General features: G+C 48.2%; 1 protein-coding gene across 1 annotated transcript; it reads right to left on the minus strand.

Moving 5' to 3' along the window:
• Positions 1 to 1,381: 1,381 nt before the first annotated feature.
• Positions 1,382 to 11,176, minus strand: Tex45 (testis expressed 45). Its single transcript, XM_005371757.2, has 8 exons — positions 10,621 to 11,176; positions 7,408 to 7,511; positions 7,211 to 7,311; positions 4,376 to 4,488; positions 4,187 to 4,296; positions 3,685 to 3,886; positions 2,521 to 2,606; positions 1,382 to 1,609 (listed from the first exon to the last, which is right to left on the minus strand). Exons 1-8 carry the CDS (start codon positions 11,174 to 11,176, stop codon positions 1,382 to 1,384), a joined length of 1,500 nt encoding a protein of 499 aa, XP_005371814.1.
• Between the last annotated feature and the right edge of the window lie 5,419 nt (positions 11,177 to 16,595).

The following is a 16,595-nucleotide window of genomic DNA, read 5'->3' on the forward strand; positions in this document are numbered from 1 at the left end:
CATGCATATCTGTGTGTGTAAGAGAGAGAGAGAGAGAGAGAGAGAGAGAGAGAGAGAGAGAGAGAGAGAGAGTGAGTTCAGTGCATTCAGAAGTCAGAAGCTGGGACACTGGGGCTGGACTCACAGGTGGTTGTGAGCCACTAGACGTGGGTGCTGGGAATAAAACTCAGGTTATCTGCAAGAGCAGCCAGGGCTCTTAACCACTGAGTCATCTCCAGACCCGCTATTCATAGTCTGTGTGTCATTCAAACATCAGAAGAGCTGGACGTTGGTGGTGCATGACTTTAATCCCAGGAGTCAGAGGCAGGTGGATCTCTGAGTTCATGGCCAGCCTGATGTGCAGAGAGAGTTTGAGGACTACCAGGGCTACACCGAGAAACCCTGTCTCAAAAACAACAAAAAAATCAAAAGAACCTGCTCAAGTGTCTTTTTTTTCCATGCTTGGATCTTGTTCTGTAAAACTGGTGCTCACCATGTCGTTCATGAGGCTCACACTCTCCATTCTCTTGCCTGAGTCTCCAGGTGTGCTCCACCACACACAGCTGCTCAGGTGTCTTGGTGACATCATTCTCTCCAGCACAACCCTCTGTATTAGTTACTTGTCTCATCACTTGAGAAACTATCTGATAGGAGCTCACAGTTCAGGGTTGTGGAGATGGCTCAGCGTTAAGAACACCCACTGCCTTCCATAAGACCGGGATTTAAATTCCAGAACCTGCGTGGTGGCCCACAACCATCTGTAACTCCACTTCCAAGGGAGCCAATGTCCACTTCTGGCTTCCACAGGCACCAGGATGTCCATGGTGTGCAGACATACACGTAAGCAAAATACCACATATTCTAAGAAAGGAAGGAAGGAAGGAAGGAAGGAAGGAAGGAAGGAAGGAAGGAAGGAAGGAAGGAAGGAAACTTCACAGTTTGAGGGCACGGTTCATCACGATGGGATGACAAACTGACAGGAGCTAAGGCAGCTGGTCACATTGCCTCCACAGTCAGGAGGCAGCTGGCAGTGAAGAATGCTGGAGCTTAGGACACTTACTCCTTGTTCAGGCTGGAACCCTAGACCATGAAATTGTGCCACCTACATTTAGGGTCTTCTTGCCTTACTTAACCTAATCTGGAAACTCTCACGTAGACATGCTCAGTGGTTGGTTTTCACAATGATTCTAAATTCTGTCCAGGGCAGTGAAGATGGCTCAGCAAACAGAGGCCTTGCCACAAAGCTTGGTCCTTGGGGACCTGAGATGCTGAAAGGAGAGAACCAGTTCTTGCAAGTTGCCTTCTGACACCCGTCCCCCACTGTGGCAAATGCTCAAACACAAATCAATGTTTAAAAAAAAAAGTGAAGATAAAGCCTGTCAAGTTGACAATCAAGTGATATTTATTGCTGGCTCAGGCAAGGATACAATGGGAGTTGGGGGCTCAGAGGGTCTACTTTCTGTCCCCAGCAGCCCACGTTTTGGGGCATGCCCAGTGGCACATGGCTTTCCTGAATGTTACTTAGCTTCAGTACCAGCGGGCCCTGGTACTTGAAAGGAAACTGGTCTTGATAATGGGTGGAGAAGAAGCGCTGTCCACCCAGAGGGGGCTCTATGTGGCTGTATTTGCACTGTGAAGTCAAGGTAGGTGATTTGTCAGACAGCCTTGTGCTTGCTAACCCTGGCCACCTCTAGATCTCTCTGAGGAGGGCATTGGAGGGCGAGAAGTCGCTCAGCACTGTACCCTATGTGGGAGGACCTGCATTCCATCCCTGGGGCCTACATGGTAGAAGAGAATTGACTACCGCAAGTGTTCTCTGACCTTCCCATGTATACCAAGGCATGTGTGTGCCCATGCATTCACATACATGCACACGGACACACACCCCACTAAAATAAAATGTCATAAAAATTAAACGATCGGGGGCTGGAGAGATGGCTCAGAGATTAAGAGCACTAACTGCTCTTCCGGAGGTCCTGAGTTCAATTCCCAGCAACCACATGGTGGCTCACAACCATCTAGAATGAGATCTGGTGCCCTCCTCTGGCCTATAGGTATACAGGCAGACAGAACACTGTATATATAATAAATAAATAATAAATCATAAAAAATTAAATAAATAAAACCATTTGTTAGATAGTCCCTAGAATGACCCCAGGACTTTGGATGGTCTTAGGTGGCCTCTAAATGAACCCTTCTTTTGAGATTTAAACCAACGTGTCTGGTAATAAATGTATCTGAGTTGGTGTAGACTTGAGAGTTGGGAGAAGCTAGGGCTAACCTTGAAGCTGGGTTGTCATTAACATGACCTCTGAATTCTGAGTGGTAGTGCATGTGTGCCTGCAACCTCAGCCCTGGGGAGATGGAGGGAGGGGGGTCATCTCAAAAAAATAAAAAAAACTCTTAGCTTGATCCTCAGCACTGACAAAATTACTTTCAGCACAGGTTGACCCTAGCCGACTTGACTGTGATTCTGAGACTGGGGTTGACATTAGTCTGAGAGGTGCTGATGAGGGGATGTATCCCCTCCCTCTGACTCACCTTCTGTAACAATTCTTCGGTGATAGTGGCTCGAACTATTCCATGCGGCTTCATCATCTTTTGGTTCGTGGTTAAAAAGTCTAATTCTGGAGATTTGGGTTTGGGGAAAGTTGGGGAGCAGAGGAAACGAATGAGACAGGGTATGAGGGGCTAAGGGTGGAAGATTCGGGGTTCAGGGACCTATGTTGAACTGAGGCAAAGACAGTGTGGAGTGTGAGCAGGATTAAACCAGAGGAGTCTGAAGGGCGGGGCCAGGGAAGGCACTGTGCGTAGCCAGCGTCTAACAGAGGAGGAGGGCTTAGGGATGGATGGGGGAGAATAAGGGGGAAGGGCCTTGCCCAGACTGTAGGATTGGAATTATACATAGTTCGCATAGTCAAGGAGATGACAGTTGTCAATCCAAGGTGGAGTCAATTCGAGGTAGGTGGTGGTAGGTACTTTGAGGGGCGGAACTTTGGGAATGGGGCGGGGCTTTAGGAAGGGGGATGAACTTGGGGGATGCGGATGTGGCTTCCAGGGAGTTATGAGTCCAGCGATGGGCAGGTCTTTGAAGATAGAGTAAGATTTCTAGACATAAGAAGTAATTATTTGATGGCACACGACTTTAATTCCAGCACTCGGGAGTCAGAGGCTGGTGGATCTCTGCGTTCGAGGCCATCCTAGTCTAAAAAGCGAGTTCCAGGACAGCCAAGGCTACAGAAGGCTACTCAGAGAAACCCTGTCTGGGGAGGTGGAGTCGGGGAAGAGAAGCAAGTATTTGGAGGTAGGGTTGGGTTCCCAGGATCGGAGCTTTCATTTATGGGTCGGGCCCATGGGAACACGTGAGCATGTCCTTGGAGATGGAGAGTGGAATTCAGGGGATGGGCAGGTGTGTGGGAATGAACAGGGAATTGGGGCTTGGGAGGGGCATCTTTAGTACTGGCGCTGTGCTTTCATATGCCGGGGGGGGGGTCTTTAAGAATGAGGTGATGTTTTCAGCAATGGACAAATCTTCCAGGGACAGAAGCAAATCTTTAGAGTTGGAGGAGGGGGTGGGGTGAGGGGCGGGGCATCAGGAAGGGACGTTTTTTAGTGAGATGAGGCTTTTCGTGATGGTGCTTCCAGGAACCAGGGAGGATCTTGGGGATGGGACGGGGTTCTCAGGGATGGGTAGACCACACTCACCACCTGTGCCCTCAGGCAAGTTACTCTGCAAGAAAGAAAAGTTACGGACTCTCTGTTTTGGGCTGGTGTCCGGAGGGCAGTAGGTGGAGCCCGTGGAGGTTTGGAAGAAGTCTCTGAGCAGCTTTTCTTCTCCCAGGATCACGTGATGCTTCAATTTCTCATGGGACACATGTCGCCTTGGAGGCTGAGTCACAGGAGGCGGCTGTAGGAATACAAGCTTCTAGGGATCTCTCGTCCAGGGGCTCCAGCACCGAGAAGCAGTCGCGTGGCGTGGGTAGCTCCCACCCTCTGGGTTCCAGATGGGCTTAGATTTAATTCGGTTATTGTATTTTACAGACAGAACCATTGTGGCTGATACTGGTGCGTGCTTGCGTGCTTGTGTGTGTGTGTGTTTGAATCCCAGGGCCTGTGGTCTACACTGAGCTTCACCTCTTGTTCTGCCTTTGAGACCGGCTTCCCCCCCATGAGAGCACACTGGCACCTTCTCCCTCCTCCTGCTGACCTCACCATAGAAGAACTTTGTGGAGGTAGCAAGGCTACCAGGGCCAGGGCACCAGTTTCCTTCCAGGATGTGCGACTCTGGGGTCTTATCATGGTGCAGGACAAAAGGCTCTGCTGGGGAGAGAGGTGTGTCAGTGGTAGGCAGCACACAAAAAGAAGCCAGGGATGGAGTACACACACCAGTTCTCACCTGGCTTTCGGGGGTAGAAGTGGTCGTTCATGGTGGTCCTGTCATGGAACATGCCGTCTCCAGGACCAATGCTCACCTGGTGGATGTGGGCTGCAGTCTGGGCCTTGTCGTACCTCAGGCAAAGCAAGTTAGGATCAAGGTAGGTCCTCAGATAGGTCCTCAGAATTTCCAGGAAAAGTGATAGGGGCAGGTGAAGCAAGGCTGAGCCTGGGGTGCGTCAATGTTTGTATAAGTTTGTGAGACAGTCTCAATCTGTAGTCTCCGCTGGCCTGGAACTCACAGAGATTTGCCTGCCTCTGCTTCAGGAGTTGTGTTGGTTAGTGGTCAACTAAACACAAACTGAATCACCCTGAAAGAGGTCCCCTCAACCTAGGAATTGTCTCCATCAAATTCCTGTTCTTGTGGTGTCTGTCTAAGGGGATTTTTTAAAAGGGCGTTTTCTTCATTAAAGATCGATGTGGGAAGGGCTGGCCCCTGTGGGTGGTGTCACCCCTGGACTGATGATTCTAGGTGGCTTACAAAAGCATGCTAAACCAGCCCTGGAGAACAAGCCAGTGAACAGCATTGCTCCAGGGCCTCTGCTTCAGTTCCTGCCTCTGAGATGTTCCTCCTTGACTGACTTTCCTCAACGACGGACTGGAACCTACAAACCAAACACTTTCCTTCCAAGATTGCTTTCGGCCTCTGTGTTTATCGGAGCTGCAAAAGCCTAAGCAGGACAGGAGTGCCAGGATTAAAGGCATGCGCCACTCTGCTCAGCCTTTTTATTTTTATTAATTATTAATTTTATTTATGTTTTTGGAGACAGAGTTTCGCCATATAGCCCTGGCTGTCCTGAAACTCACTCTGTAGACCAGGCTGGTTTGTCTCTGCCTCCCGAATTCTGGGATTAAAGGTGTGTGCTGCAGCCGCCGCTGCCATCACCTGGCTATTTTTTGGGGGGGCGGGGGGTGGTGGTTCAAGACAGTGTTTCTCTGTAGCTTTGGAGCCTGTCCTAGAACTAGCTCTTGTAGACCACCTGCCTCTGTCTCCCAAGTGCTGGGATTAAAGGTATGTGCCACTACAGTCTGGTCTTGTTTTTTTTAAAAAAAAAAAAACAAACAAACAAAAAACACAAAAAAAACAGGGTTTCTCACTAGCTATGGAGCCAGTCTGGGAACTTGCTTTGTAGGCCAGGCTAGCCTCAAACTCACAGAGATCCACCTGACTCTGCCTCCTGAGTTCTGGGATTAAAGGTGTGCGCCATCATTGCCCAGCAACACCTGGCTATTTTTAAAGATGATTGTTTTATGTGTATGAGTGCTTGCCTGTATATATGTAAGTGTACCACATGTTCCTGGTGTTTCTGATGCCCATGAAAGCCAGAAGATCTCCTTGAACAGGGATTACAGATAGTTGGGAGCCACCATGTGTGTACAAGAAATCAAGTTCGGGTCCCCTGCCAGAGCAGCAAGTACTGTTAACTGCTGAGCCATCTCTCCAGCCCTTATTTATTTATTTATTTATTTATTTATTTATTTATTTATTTATTTATTTTAATTCATTTCTTTTGAGGCAGGGTTTTAGTATGTGACTTTGGCTGATCCAGAACTATGTAGACCAGGCTGGCCTTGACTTCACAGTGAACCCCCATTCTCTGGCCCCCAAGTTCTGGGATTCAGGGCATTCTCCTCCATATTCAGTTTCCCATTTTAAAAAGAATTTTTTAAATTAAATGTGTATGGGTATTTTTGCCTGCATGTATATCTTTGCACCGCATTCATACCTGCTGTCTAAGGAGACAAGAAGGCATCAGGTCCCCAGGAACTGGAGTTACAAACAGTTGTGAGTTGCCATGTGGGTGCTGGGAATCAAACTTGGGTCCTCTGGAAGAACAGCCAGTGCTGTTCGCCAGTGAACAGACCACCCTCCCTGTTTTTCAAGACAGAGTTTCTTTGTGTAGCTCTGGCTGTCCCTGGAACTTGGTCTGCAGACCACGCTGGCCTCAAACTCATAGAGATCAACCTGTCTCTACCTCTCGAGTGCTGGGACTAAAGATGTGTGCCTCACTGCCTAGCTCTTTCCATTTGTTTGTTTGTTTTTAAAGATGTATATTTCATTTTTATTTTACATGCATGTGCATGTGTCACATGTGTGTGGAGTCTGGCAGAGGCCAGAAGGTGGTGTTGGATCTCCAGGAACTGGAGTCATAGGCTGTTGAGAGCTGCCACGTGGGTGCTGAGAACCAAACTCTGGTCTTCTTCATAGGAACAAGAGCTCAGCTGTGGAAACATCTTTCCTTCTCCTTATTTATTTTGGTGTGTGTGCTGCTGTACATGTGTTGTGCATATATAGGCTGTGTGCAAGTGTGAGCCCGACTGTGTGTGTGTGTGTGTGTGTGTGTGTGTGTGTGTGTGTGTGTGTGTGTGTGTGTGGTGTATGTACCTGTGCTTCTTCCATGGTGCACATGTGGAGGTCAGAGAAGAAATTATGGAAATCAGTTCCCTCCTTTCGCTATGTAGATCCTAGGGATTGAACTCAGGTCATCAGGCTTGGTGGCAAGCACTTTAATCACTGAACCATCTCACTGGCCCCTGCCTTATTCTTTTGAGAGCGAGTTTCACTGATCCTAGAGTCAGGCTGACAGCTGACACACCCCAATGATAGCCTAGTCTGTGTGTACCACACCCTGGGGATGATGGGCACATGGCCACAGGCAGCTTTTTAGGTAGGCGCTGAGGATTTGAACTCATGTCCTCACGCTCATGCTGCAAACGTTTTTCCATACTGAGCCGTCTCCCCAGCCTCCCACAGGGTGCTGACAGCCAACTGTGAGCAAACTGTGGCCTTTCCTACCTGTGTGGTGGCAGCTCCTGAGGTGTGTAGGTCTGTTTCACATATGAGCGCAGGGTGCTGTAGCCAACCTTGCTGTCTCCTAGGTTCACACTGGAGGAGGCCTACGGGCAAAGAAGGGTGGAAAGGTGGAAACCACCCTAGCTGCCATAGCTGTACCCTCCCCCCACCCCAGCAAAGCCAGAGCCACATTGATTTACCCTCTTACACATCAAGGCAGGTGAGCCTGGGAGGGCCTGGAACTGATTCTGGTAGGAGGTGCCTTCCTTTCCCTTGTAGTTCCATTTCAGGGGATTGGGGCCCCCTAAGAAAGAAGAGGAAGGTAGTGGGAGAGAATAGGGCTGATTCTCTGCAGCCTTAAGGCCTTCTGGGATTGTAGCCACAGGAAGGTAGTCTGAACAGCCCTGAGCATTCTAGACTGAAGGATATCTGCAAACTATCCCCAAAAACAATAAAAAAAAAAAAGTGTTGTTGAGATGGGTTGGTGGGCAAAGGTGCTTGCCACCAAGCCGGATGACTTGGGTTAGAGCTCCAGGTTTCACCTGGTGAAAGAAAAGTATCTCCTGCAAGCTGTCCTCTGACCTCGTACTTGAACCCTGGGACATTTGCACATGCATATAAACATAAGATAAAATAACTACCAAGGCTTAGGACAGGCACCTTGCTAGGCTAAGTCCATTTCCCTTAGGGTCTCATGTAGTCTGGTCTCAAACGTCACACAGTCGAATATGGCCTCAAACTGACCCTCCTGCTCTTGCCTCCCCGCAGTGCTAACTTTACTGGCGTGGTCACCATGCCTGGGATCCTCTTTCTTTTCTTCTAAATATTTTTGTTTTGTTTCAGGGTGTGTGTGTGTGTGTGTGTGTGTGTGTGTGTGTGTGTGTGTGTGCATAGAGAGAGTGTAGGAACTCGCAGTTCTCAGCCTTCTGAGTGCTGGGGTCACGCGCCCAGCTCAGGCTGAATTGGATCTGGTATTCTCTCACTCATACCCTTGTGGTGCAGAGACTGGAAGTGGCCGATAGATAAGAGGAGCACGGAGGCTGGACAGTGGTAGAGCACTTGCCTGGTATGTGTGAGACCCAGGAAAAAGAAAAGGCTGGGGAGGTGCAGTAAAACATTTGTTTCCACAATCATGAGGACCAGGGTTGGGACCTCCAGAATTTGCATAAAAAGTCAGAAATGGTGGCACAAGTCTGTAGTCTCAGCACTAGGGAGGCGGCTCCCAGGTGCTTGCCTGCCAGCCAGAGCAGCCTATCTGAGGACTTTCCAGGTCAATGCCAGACCCTAAGTTCTGGAAGTCAGGTCCCCTCTCTCATTTAGACCTGAGAGTGCACATCTTCAAGTGTTCTCCATGGCCCGTTGTCCAACGGTGGGCTGTCCCCCCAACTCTGTGACAAGGAGGCAAGAAAACAGCAAAACAATCCAGGAATGAAAACATCATGTACTTGAGAACAGCAGGAAGGTGAGCCACTTGGAACAAACAGTACTACTGCTTATCCCATGACATAAAAGCCCCTGGGCGGGAAAGGGAGGACATTCTGCCCTGGGAAGCTCACTGGAAGGAGACACTTCCCTTCCCCACACCCCCCTCTCCTCTGTAGACTAGGCTGTCCTGGAGTTTGCTCTGTAGAAGAGGCTGGCCTAGAACTCACGGAGATTTGCCTGCCTCTGCCTCCCGAGGGCTGAGATTAAAGGCGTGCGCCACCATGACGTCGTCAGTTTTGGTGCATGTTTGAGCTCCTGTTCTGATGTCATTTCTATCTGCTCTTTTTTCATTTGGAAGCCTCCCCTGTGAGCAGAGCCTCACTGCTCTGCCCCAGGAACAAGGGGGCTTTCCCAGGTGGTCTCTGAGGGATGCTCTGAACACCCAATAGGAGAATGTTGTACGAGATAAGGCTGGTTTCTACTGTGTCATCATTTGGTTTGTTTGTTTTTTCCTGTTATTTTTTCTTGCTATATACTAATAAACTCATTCATTCAAAACCAAAAGTATGGCTATCGTAGCTCATTCTCTTAACCCATAAAACACCCTGTTCCAAAGTAAAAGATGAAGATGCCCGAGCTCTGATATTCAAGGTTGCCCTCTAAATGACATGGTTGCACCCAAATCACAGAATCCCAAAGCCCAACTACGGTTGTACTGGAGTCATTGCTAGACAATTCCAAAACCAAACAAAAGTAAAAAGAAAAACCTAGGGCGTCATACACACTAGTCCAGTGTTCTACCACTGAGGTATGTTCTCAACCTTTTTTCTTTGGGGAAACTCACCAAGTCTCTCAGGCTAGACTTGAACTCATGCTATAGCCAAAGCTGGTCTTGAACTTCTCTCAGCCTCTTAAGTGCTTATATTACAGGCATGAAAAATCATGCTTGACTTTTTGTTTGTGTGTGTGTGTGTGTGTGATGTGTAGGTTTGAGAACAACTTGCAGGAATGAGTCCTCTTCTTCAACCATGTGGCACCTAGGAATTGAACTCAGGTCATTAGACTTGGCTGCATGCGCCCTTTCCCAGTCAGCTGTCTCATAGTCCCTGGTACCTAAATTTCCTTGATATTTGGAACTGGCTGATTCTTTTGTGGGGTAGTGCTGCTGCTGTGCATGGTAGGATCTGGGGAGTGAGCCAAAAATTTGCAGCAATCCCTTCCCTTAGCTCCTGAGTGCTGGGGTTGCAGACATGAGCCACCAAGCGAATTGGGATTTTTTGTTTTGTGTGTTCATGTGTGTGGGTACATGAGAATGCACATGCATGTGGAAGCCAGAGGTTGATATCAGGTGTCTTCCTCGATTGCTCTCCGTCTTATATTTTGAGACAGGGTCTCTCACTGAACCTGGAGCTCTCTGATTCAGTTAGACTGGCCAGCAAATGGGGAGGGGTGTGTGTGTGTGTGTGTGTGTGTGTGTGTGTGTGTGTGTGTGTGTGTGATACTCCTATCTCTTTCTCCCAACCATGCATAATGTAGGTATTAGGGGAGGAACTTGGGTTCTCATGCTTGCTCATTAACCAGTGTACTGACTGAGTCATCTCCCGAGTCTTGTTTAATTTTTTGGAGACAGGGTCCCAGGCTAATCTTGAACTCACTATGTAGCAAAGCTGAACTCCTGATCTGAGTGAGCCTTTACTTCCCCAGTGCTGGGACGATGGGTGTTGGCCATCATGCCTAGTTTATATAGTGCTCAGGTAGCAAACCAGAGCTTCATGAATGCTAGGTAAATACACTACCAACTGAGTAGTGTATTCTCAGCCCTGGCAGTTTTTGCAGCAGCATCTTTGGTCTCTACTGGGTGGCAACTAGAAGCGTTTTCCTGCTCCAAGATGACAAGTGGCCATTTGGGGTGTGGACGGGGGTGGGGGTGTAGTTTGTGAGGAGTCCCTGAGCGACCTTAGGTGCACTTGGCCAGAGCACGTGCTCACCCAGGTGGCTGCTGGGCACACGGGGCTGAGGGGTGTCGTCGTCGTATGGCAGGTAGTGTGCCTGGTAGGAGGTGGGAGGGATGCCGAGCTGCTCCCTGTCGCCTAAGGGCACCGAGTCGCGATCAAAGATGAGGCGCGCGCCTCGGATGTCCTCACGGGCGTGCGGCGGCAGCTCAGGCCAGTGGTAGTCAGAACGTGCGGTGGACAGGTTGGGACCGGTGCGCGCGTCCGCGTGCACGTGCAGGTTGCTGATCTTCATGGCTCGCGCGCGCTCCATTGTCTGCTCCCGCCGCTCTTCCAGCGACGGCATCTCGGGCGGCGGCGAGAACGCGCGGCGCACCTCGGACACGCGCTTCTGGGCCGCCCAATGCGCTTCCATTTGCAAGACCTTGGGGTGCGGTGGCGAAGCTGGGGGCCGCGCCGGGGTGACGGAGGAATAGGCCGGGAAGTCCCGGTGCGTCGTGCACTGCATAGTACCATCGTGCAGCCGCGGATCGGGGCCCAGAGAGAAGTGCGAGGCTTTGAGGAACTCCAGGGACATCGGGCACACAGGCATGTGAGGCCCCGGAGCCACCTGCGAGGGGCGAAGACAAAGGCCTAAACTCGTGAAAACCGCCTCCTCCACCCCAGAACAATGCTGCCTTTCAGTCCTTAGCCTGACCCCAGAAAGAGGAAAGAGACTCCTTACTTGGCTCCTGCTGTGTAGGGGTGTTGTACTGTGCTGGCTAGTTTTACGTCAATTAGACACAAGCTAGAGCCCTTTTAGAAAAGGAAACGTCCAACATCTGAGACAATGCTTCACTAGATTGACCTGTGGCTCGCTCTTTCTTTCTTTCTTTCTTTCTTTCTTTCTTTCTTTCTTTCTTTCTTTCTTTCTCTCTCTCTCTCTCTCTCTCTCTCTCTCTCTCTCTCTCTCTCTCTCTCCTTCCTTCTTTTTTTCTTTTTCTCTATTTTTATGGACCAATCCCAGTTCTCCCTCCATCCTCCCCCCTCCCCCCGAATCTGCTTCTCATTGAAATTAAGGCCTCCCTGCCTCCCTTGGGGAGTCCAACTAAGAAGTGTGCTGGGTTCTATAAGGCCGAGCAAGCCATGAGGAGCAAACCAATAATCAGCACACCTCTATAGCCTCTGCATCAGGTCTTGTCTTCAGGTTCCTGCCTTGAGTTTCTGCTCTGACTTCCCTGGATGATGAACGAAAAGCTGTAAGATGAAATACACCCTTTCCTCCCCAGCTTGGTTTGGGTCCTGCTGTTTCGTCACAGCAATAAAAACCCTGAGATAGGTTACTCCCGTCATCAGTTAGCCAAAATAGATCAAGAGCCCTGAGCTTTTCTTAGCTCAGGACTGGAGACACACACATACATGAGTGAATACTTAAACATTGTGATGGGCAGTGAATCTGAAATCACATAGGAGGCAAGCCTCCAGGCAGGCCTGTGAGAGATGAGGTTGGAGGTTTATTGTGAGATGTACACTAAAAGTGACCCTGAGCTCGGTCCTAGACTGGATAAATCAGCAGTTCTCAACCTATGGGTTGCCCCCCTTTTGGGGGTCAAATCACCCTTTCCCATGGGGTCACATAAGGCCATCGGAAAACACAAATATTTACATTACGACTCATAACAGCAAAATTACAGTTATGAAGTAGCAATAGAAATAATTTTATGGTTGGGGGCCACCATGTGAGGTACTAAGGGTCGCAGTGTTAGGAAGGTTGAGAACCTCTGGTGTAAAGGCTAAAGTGAGTTGAGCATAAGCGTGGGTGGCTTTGCTTGTCGACTGCAGATGTCATGTGACTGGGCTCCTTCCACTTTCAGCTTCAGACAGTCATCCCGCTGCTCGGCCAGCTGGAACTTGGTGCAGAGCTGCCTCCTTTGTCTTCCTTGATGCTCCTTGGAGACCCGGGCTGCCCATCAACATCCGCCCTCCCTGACTGAAGCCTGCTATGTCCTCACATTGAACTCTTTAAAAAAACTTACATTAGGTGCTTGATTCTATAGCACATGAAAATAAGCATAAATGAAAAGAAAGAAACGCCATATATTGGGTTAGGGTTCTGATACGTTGGCAGAATGTTTGCCCAGCATGCATTGGGTTAGAACCTCAGCACTGCATAAACCAGGTGTGGTGGTACAGGCTGTCACCCCAGCAATCTGAAGGCAGGGACTGGAGGTTTAGAAAGTCAAAGTCATTCTTATCTGCATAGAGAATCCACGGTTAGACTAGGCTACCTAAGGTCTCAAAAAGAAGGGACCGGACAGATGGCTCAACTGTTAAGAGCGCATGTTGCTCTTTCAGAGTAGTCGGGTTCGATTTCTAGCACCCACAGCCATTTGTAACTCCAGTCCCAGAGGGTCTGACACCTTCTTCTGATCTCTGAGGGCATCAAACATACATGTGATGTACATACAATCATGCAGGCAAAACACCCATATACTTAAAATAATAAACTAAGTAAATCTTAGAAAAGAAAAAGAAAACAAAACAAGATTTGAAGTTTGGATCAGTCCATGAATTTGATACCTAGCATGCTTGTTATGTGGCTCTTATAACCCCAGCATTGGGGTGGCAGAGACAGGGGGATTCCTGGGGCTCACTGGTATTTAAACTAGTTTAACCAATGTGCTCTGTGCCAGTAAGAGATCTTATCTCAAGGCAGTTTTGAGAATGACACCTGAGGTTGTCCTCTAGAGCCTTCACACACACACACACACACACACACACACACACACACACACACACACACACAATCAGCTGCCTTTGTGCTGGTAATCCCAGAATTTGGAAAGTAGAGTCAGGAGAATGAGAAGTTCAGGCTCAACCTTGAGTGTGAGCTTGGGATCAGCTTGAGCCAATGAATGAATGAATGAATGAATGAACGAATGAATGAATGAAATAAGGAGCCCTGCACTGCAGTCTGCTGGTAGTGTTCGCCTAGCAAGCATGAACACCTGGTTCCACCTCCAGCATGGCATAAACCAATCATGGTAATACACCTATAATCCCCAGGTTAGGAGGTGCAGGAATATCAGAAATTCAAGGTCACCCTTGACTGCAGAGCAAGTTGGAGGCGGCCAGCCTAGGCTACGTGCAACCCATCTCAGGTTAGAGCTTCAGCTTAGGGGTTGAGTGTGCGCTTAGCATATGTGAGATCCTTGGTTCAGTCCCCAACACTGAGGGGGTCAGACCTACCTCACTGGGTTAATGAATCTTGAACTTAGCACACGTCTGGATCCTCAGACTCCCTCTGGCCCCCGGTCATGCCAGAGGCTGGTCTTCTGGTCCTTTCTAGAGGTTAACCCAAGGTGATTTAGCCCCGCTCATTGTGACATTGTGACCCCAAGAGTTCCCCCAGATGACGTTGTCACAAAGGTACCCTGCTACCTCTGGGGGCCGCCTGGAAGACCTGGACTTGTATTCTGTCAGAGACCCATGCATGCAATTTGGGTTTTCAGAACCTCAGTTTTGTGATCTGGGAAACAGGATGGATAGTAGTGATGACTTTAAAAGCAGCAGTGTGCTGGGGTTATTATTTTGCTATTATTTTTAAAGTTTTTCTGTTTGTCTCTATCTTGACCTTTGTGCATGTGGACTAATGCCCTTCCATCACTGGCTCCTTCTTACTATTCCAGGACTCACAGGTTGCCAAAGAACCTTTTTATAATTTAATTCCTTAAAAAAAACTTTGGTTTACTTATTTATTTTGAGACAGGGTTTCTCTGTGTCCCCCTGACTGTCCTGGAATTCGCTCTGTAGACCAGGTTGGTCTTGAATTCAGAGATCTGCTTGCTTCTGCCTTTCCAGTGCTGAAATTAAAGGTGTGCACCACCACTGCCAGGCTTTAACTGTTTAAAAATTACATTTTCTGAGGTTAGCTTTAACTTTCAATTGACACAACCTAGAATCACTTGTGAAGAGTCTCAGTGAGGAGCTGTGTAGATCCAGTTGACCTGTGGACTTATCTGTATGGGTTTGTCCTAAGTATAGATGTGGAGAGACCCAGTCCACTGTAGGTGGCAACATTTTCTAGACGGGGTCCTGGGATGCATAATGTAGTATAGAGAAACTAATGAGCACATCGAGCAAGAAAGTGAGCACCGATGCGTTTAATGCTCTTTGCTGTCAACTGCAGATGTGTTGGTAGCAACTCAAGTTCCAACCTTTGATGTGGGAGTGATTTCTTATTAATAAAGAAACTGCCTAGGCCCATTTGATAGGCCAACCCTTAGGTAGGCAGAGAAAACAGAACAGAATGCTGGGAGAAAGAAGTAGATTCAAGGAGTCACCATGATTCTCCCACTCCAGACAGACGCAGGTTAAGATCTTCCCTGGTAAGCCACCTCGTGGGCTACACAGAATATTAGAAATGGGTTAGATCAATATGTAAGAGCTAGCCAATAAGAGGCTAGAACTAATGGGCCAGGCAGTGTTTAAAAGAATACAGTTTGTGTGTTGTTATTTCGGGGCATAAGCCATGTTGGCGGCCGGGTGCTGGGGACGCAGCCCCGCCGCTCCCACAACAGAGTGGCACCCAATGCGATGGACTAAATCCACTTAAAAACCTGAGAAGGCTTAAAAATAAGGGAAAGAGAGTTTAACGCAGATTTTTGCTGTTTGTTGGTAGCATGCCGTAGAGAGATTTCCTGATTCAGCAACAGCAGCAGAAAAAAAGCTGTGTCATTTTAAAGCACGGCTTCCTGGGATTGTGCCGCCAGTGCAAACTCTGGCTTTAAAGCATTTCAATGGCTTTTATGGGACTGGATGTTTGTGTTCCCACTTGGGATTGGAAGGAGAGTGCTCTGAGACCATGCTGATGGCTCAGCGCTCCCCGCCTGCACCTGGGCAGATGGCAGAATCAGGCTTAGGCAGGCGGAAGAGCATGGCGGATTCCTGCCACCATACAGAGATGTGTTTTCAGACTGTGTGGTGCTCTGCATGTCAGATTTGGCTGTAACTTGGATGAAAAGAATTTCTGTGCTGCACGCTCAGTCTCAGAATTAAAGTGCTGAGTGCGGCTCCTACCTGGCGGCCCCAGAACTAGTAGAAAATGGCACATCCTCCATTTTGAAATTGGAGAGAGGTGGAGCCAACATCCAGAGCAGCCCTTCGCCCTGCAGCTCAGAGGTGGAACTGATTCAGTCACAAGTGGATCGGCCATGTTGGACTGGGCGGGGTAAGCAGGCAGTACCTGTTTTTGACCTAGGAATGTCACAGCTTAGATTCTTAAGTGCTTAGTGATTTAAAGGCACAAAACAAAGTGCTCCTGGATAGTAAAAAAATGACAGATTCACAATAAAACAGATTTCAGACATAAAAGACCACTAAATGAACCACAGTGTTAGATGAGTGTATGTAGGCTTGAGAGAGAGAGAGAAGAAAAAAATATAGAGAATAAAGTTAATGGTTTAAAAAAAAAAGGTGAAGTCTTTAAAGAGACAGAGTACAGATAGTTGTAGATTAAAAGAAATAAAGAAAAATAAGCCACGTAACAATGGAAAATTCACAGAGAGTCTGGATTATGTACATTGTGTTTTCTTTAAATTTTTTGACTGTAAAGGAGCTAAGTACAGAGAGACATTTCATTATATGGGCTGCCAAGAATGGATATCATAAGGGTATTGTGATTTCAGAATTTGAGTCTAAGGATATGATGCTTTGGAAAGGAGTTTCTTCTTTTGTTTTCACAGAGGATGAGATAGATTTCTTCTATCCCAATATGGTATGATAGACCACGCCCTCCTGAAAGGTTGCTGTGAACACCTTCAGAAAATTACTTCACTCAACTGCTGACTGAGATGAACCTAGCAGACAGGTTATCCCATAAAAGACCTGAATAACAGCACCCCCATTCAGCAGGAAGCAGTTTGGAGAGAAAAAAACTGCGCCCATGTTCCCAAATATTGTTTATAAATGTTCTTTTACATTTAAAGGGGGAAATGATATAGGTATGAATAATTTGCATTGGTATGGATTTT

Source organism: Microtus ochrogaster, unplaced genomic scaffold, assembly GCF_000317375.1.
Source record: "Microtus ochrogaster isolate Prairie Vole_2 unplaced genomic scaffold, MicOch1.0 UNK125, whole genome shotgun sequence".
Classification (NCBI taxonomy): domain Eukaryota; kingdom Metazoa; phylum Chordata; class Mammalia; order Rodentia; family Cricetidae; genus Microtus; species Microtus ochrogaster.

What these genes read in the sequence shown, in the direction of transcription:
- Tex45 (XM_005371757.2), bottom strand. Translation starts at nt 11,176, where the DNA reads ATGCCTGTGTGCCCGATGTCCCTGGAGTTCCTCAAAGCCTCGCACTTC. An exon ending in CAGGAGCTGCCACCACACAG is followed by an intron (nt 4,489 to 7,210) that starts GTAGGAAAGGCC and finishes GCTTTGCCTGAG; the next exon opens with GTACGACAAGGCCCAGACTG. An exon ending in CCGAAGAATTGTTACAGAAG is followed by an intron (nt 1,610 to 2,520) that starts GTGAGTCAGAGG and finishes TTGACTTCACAG; the next exon opens with TGCAAATACAGCCACATAGA.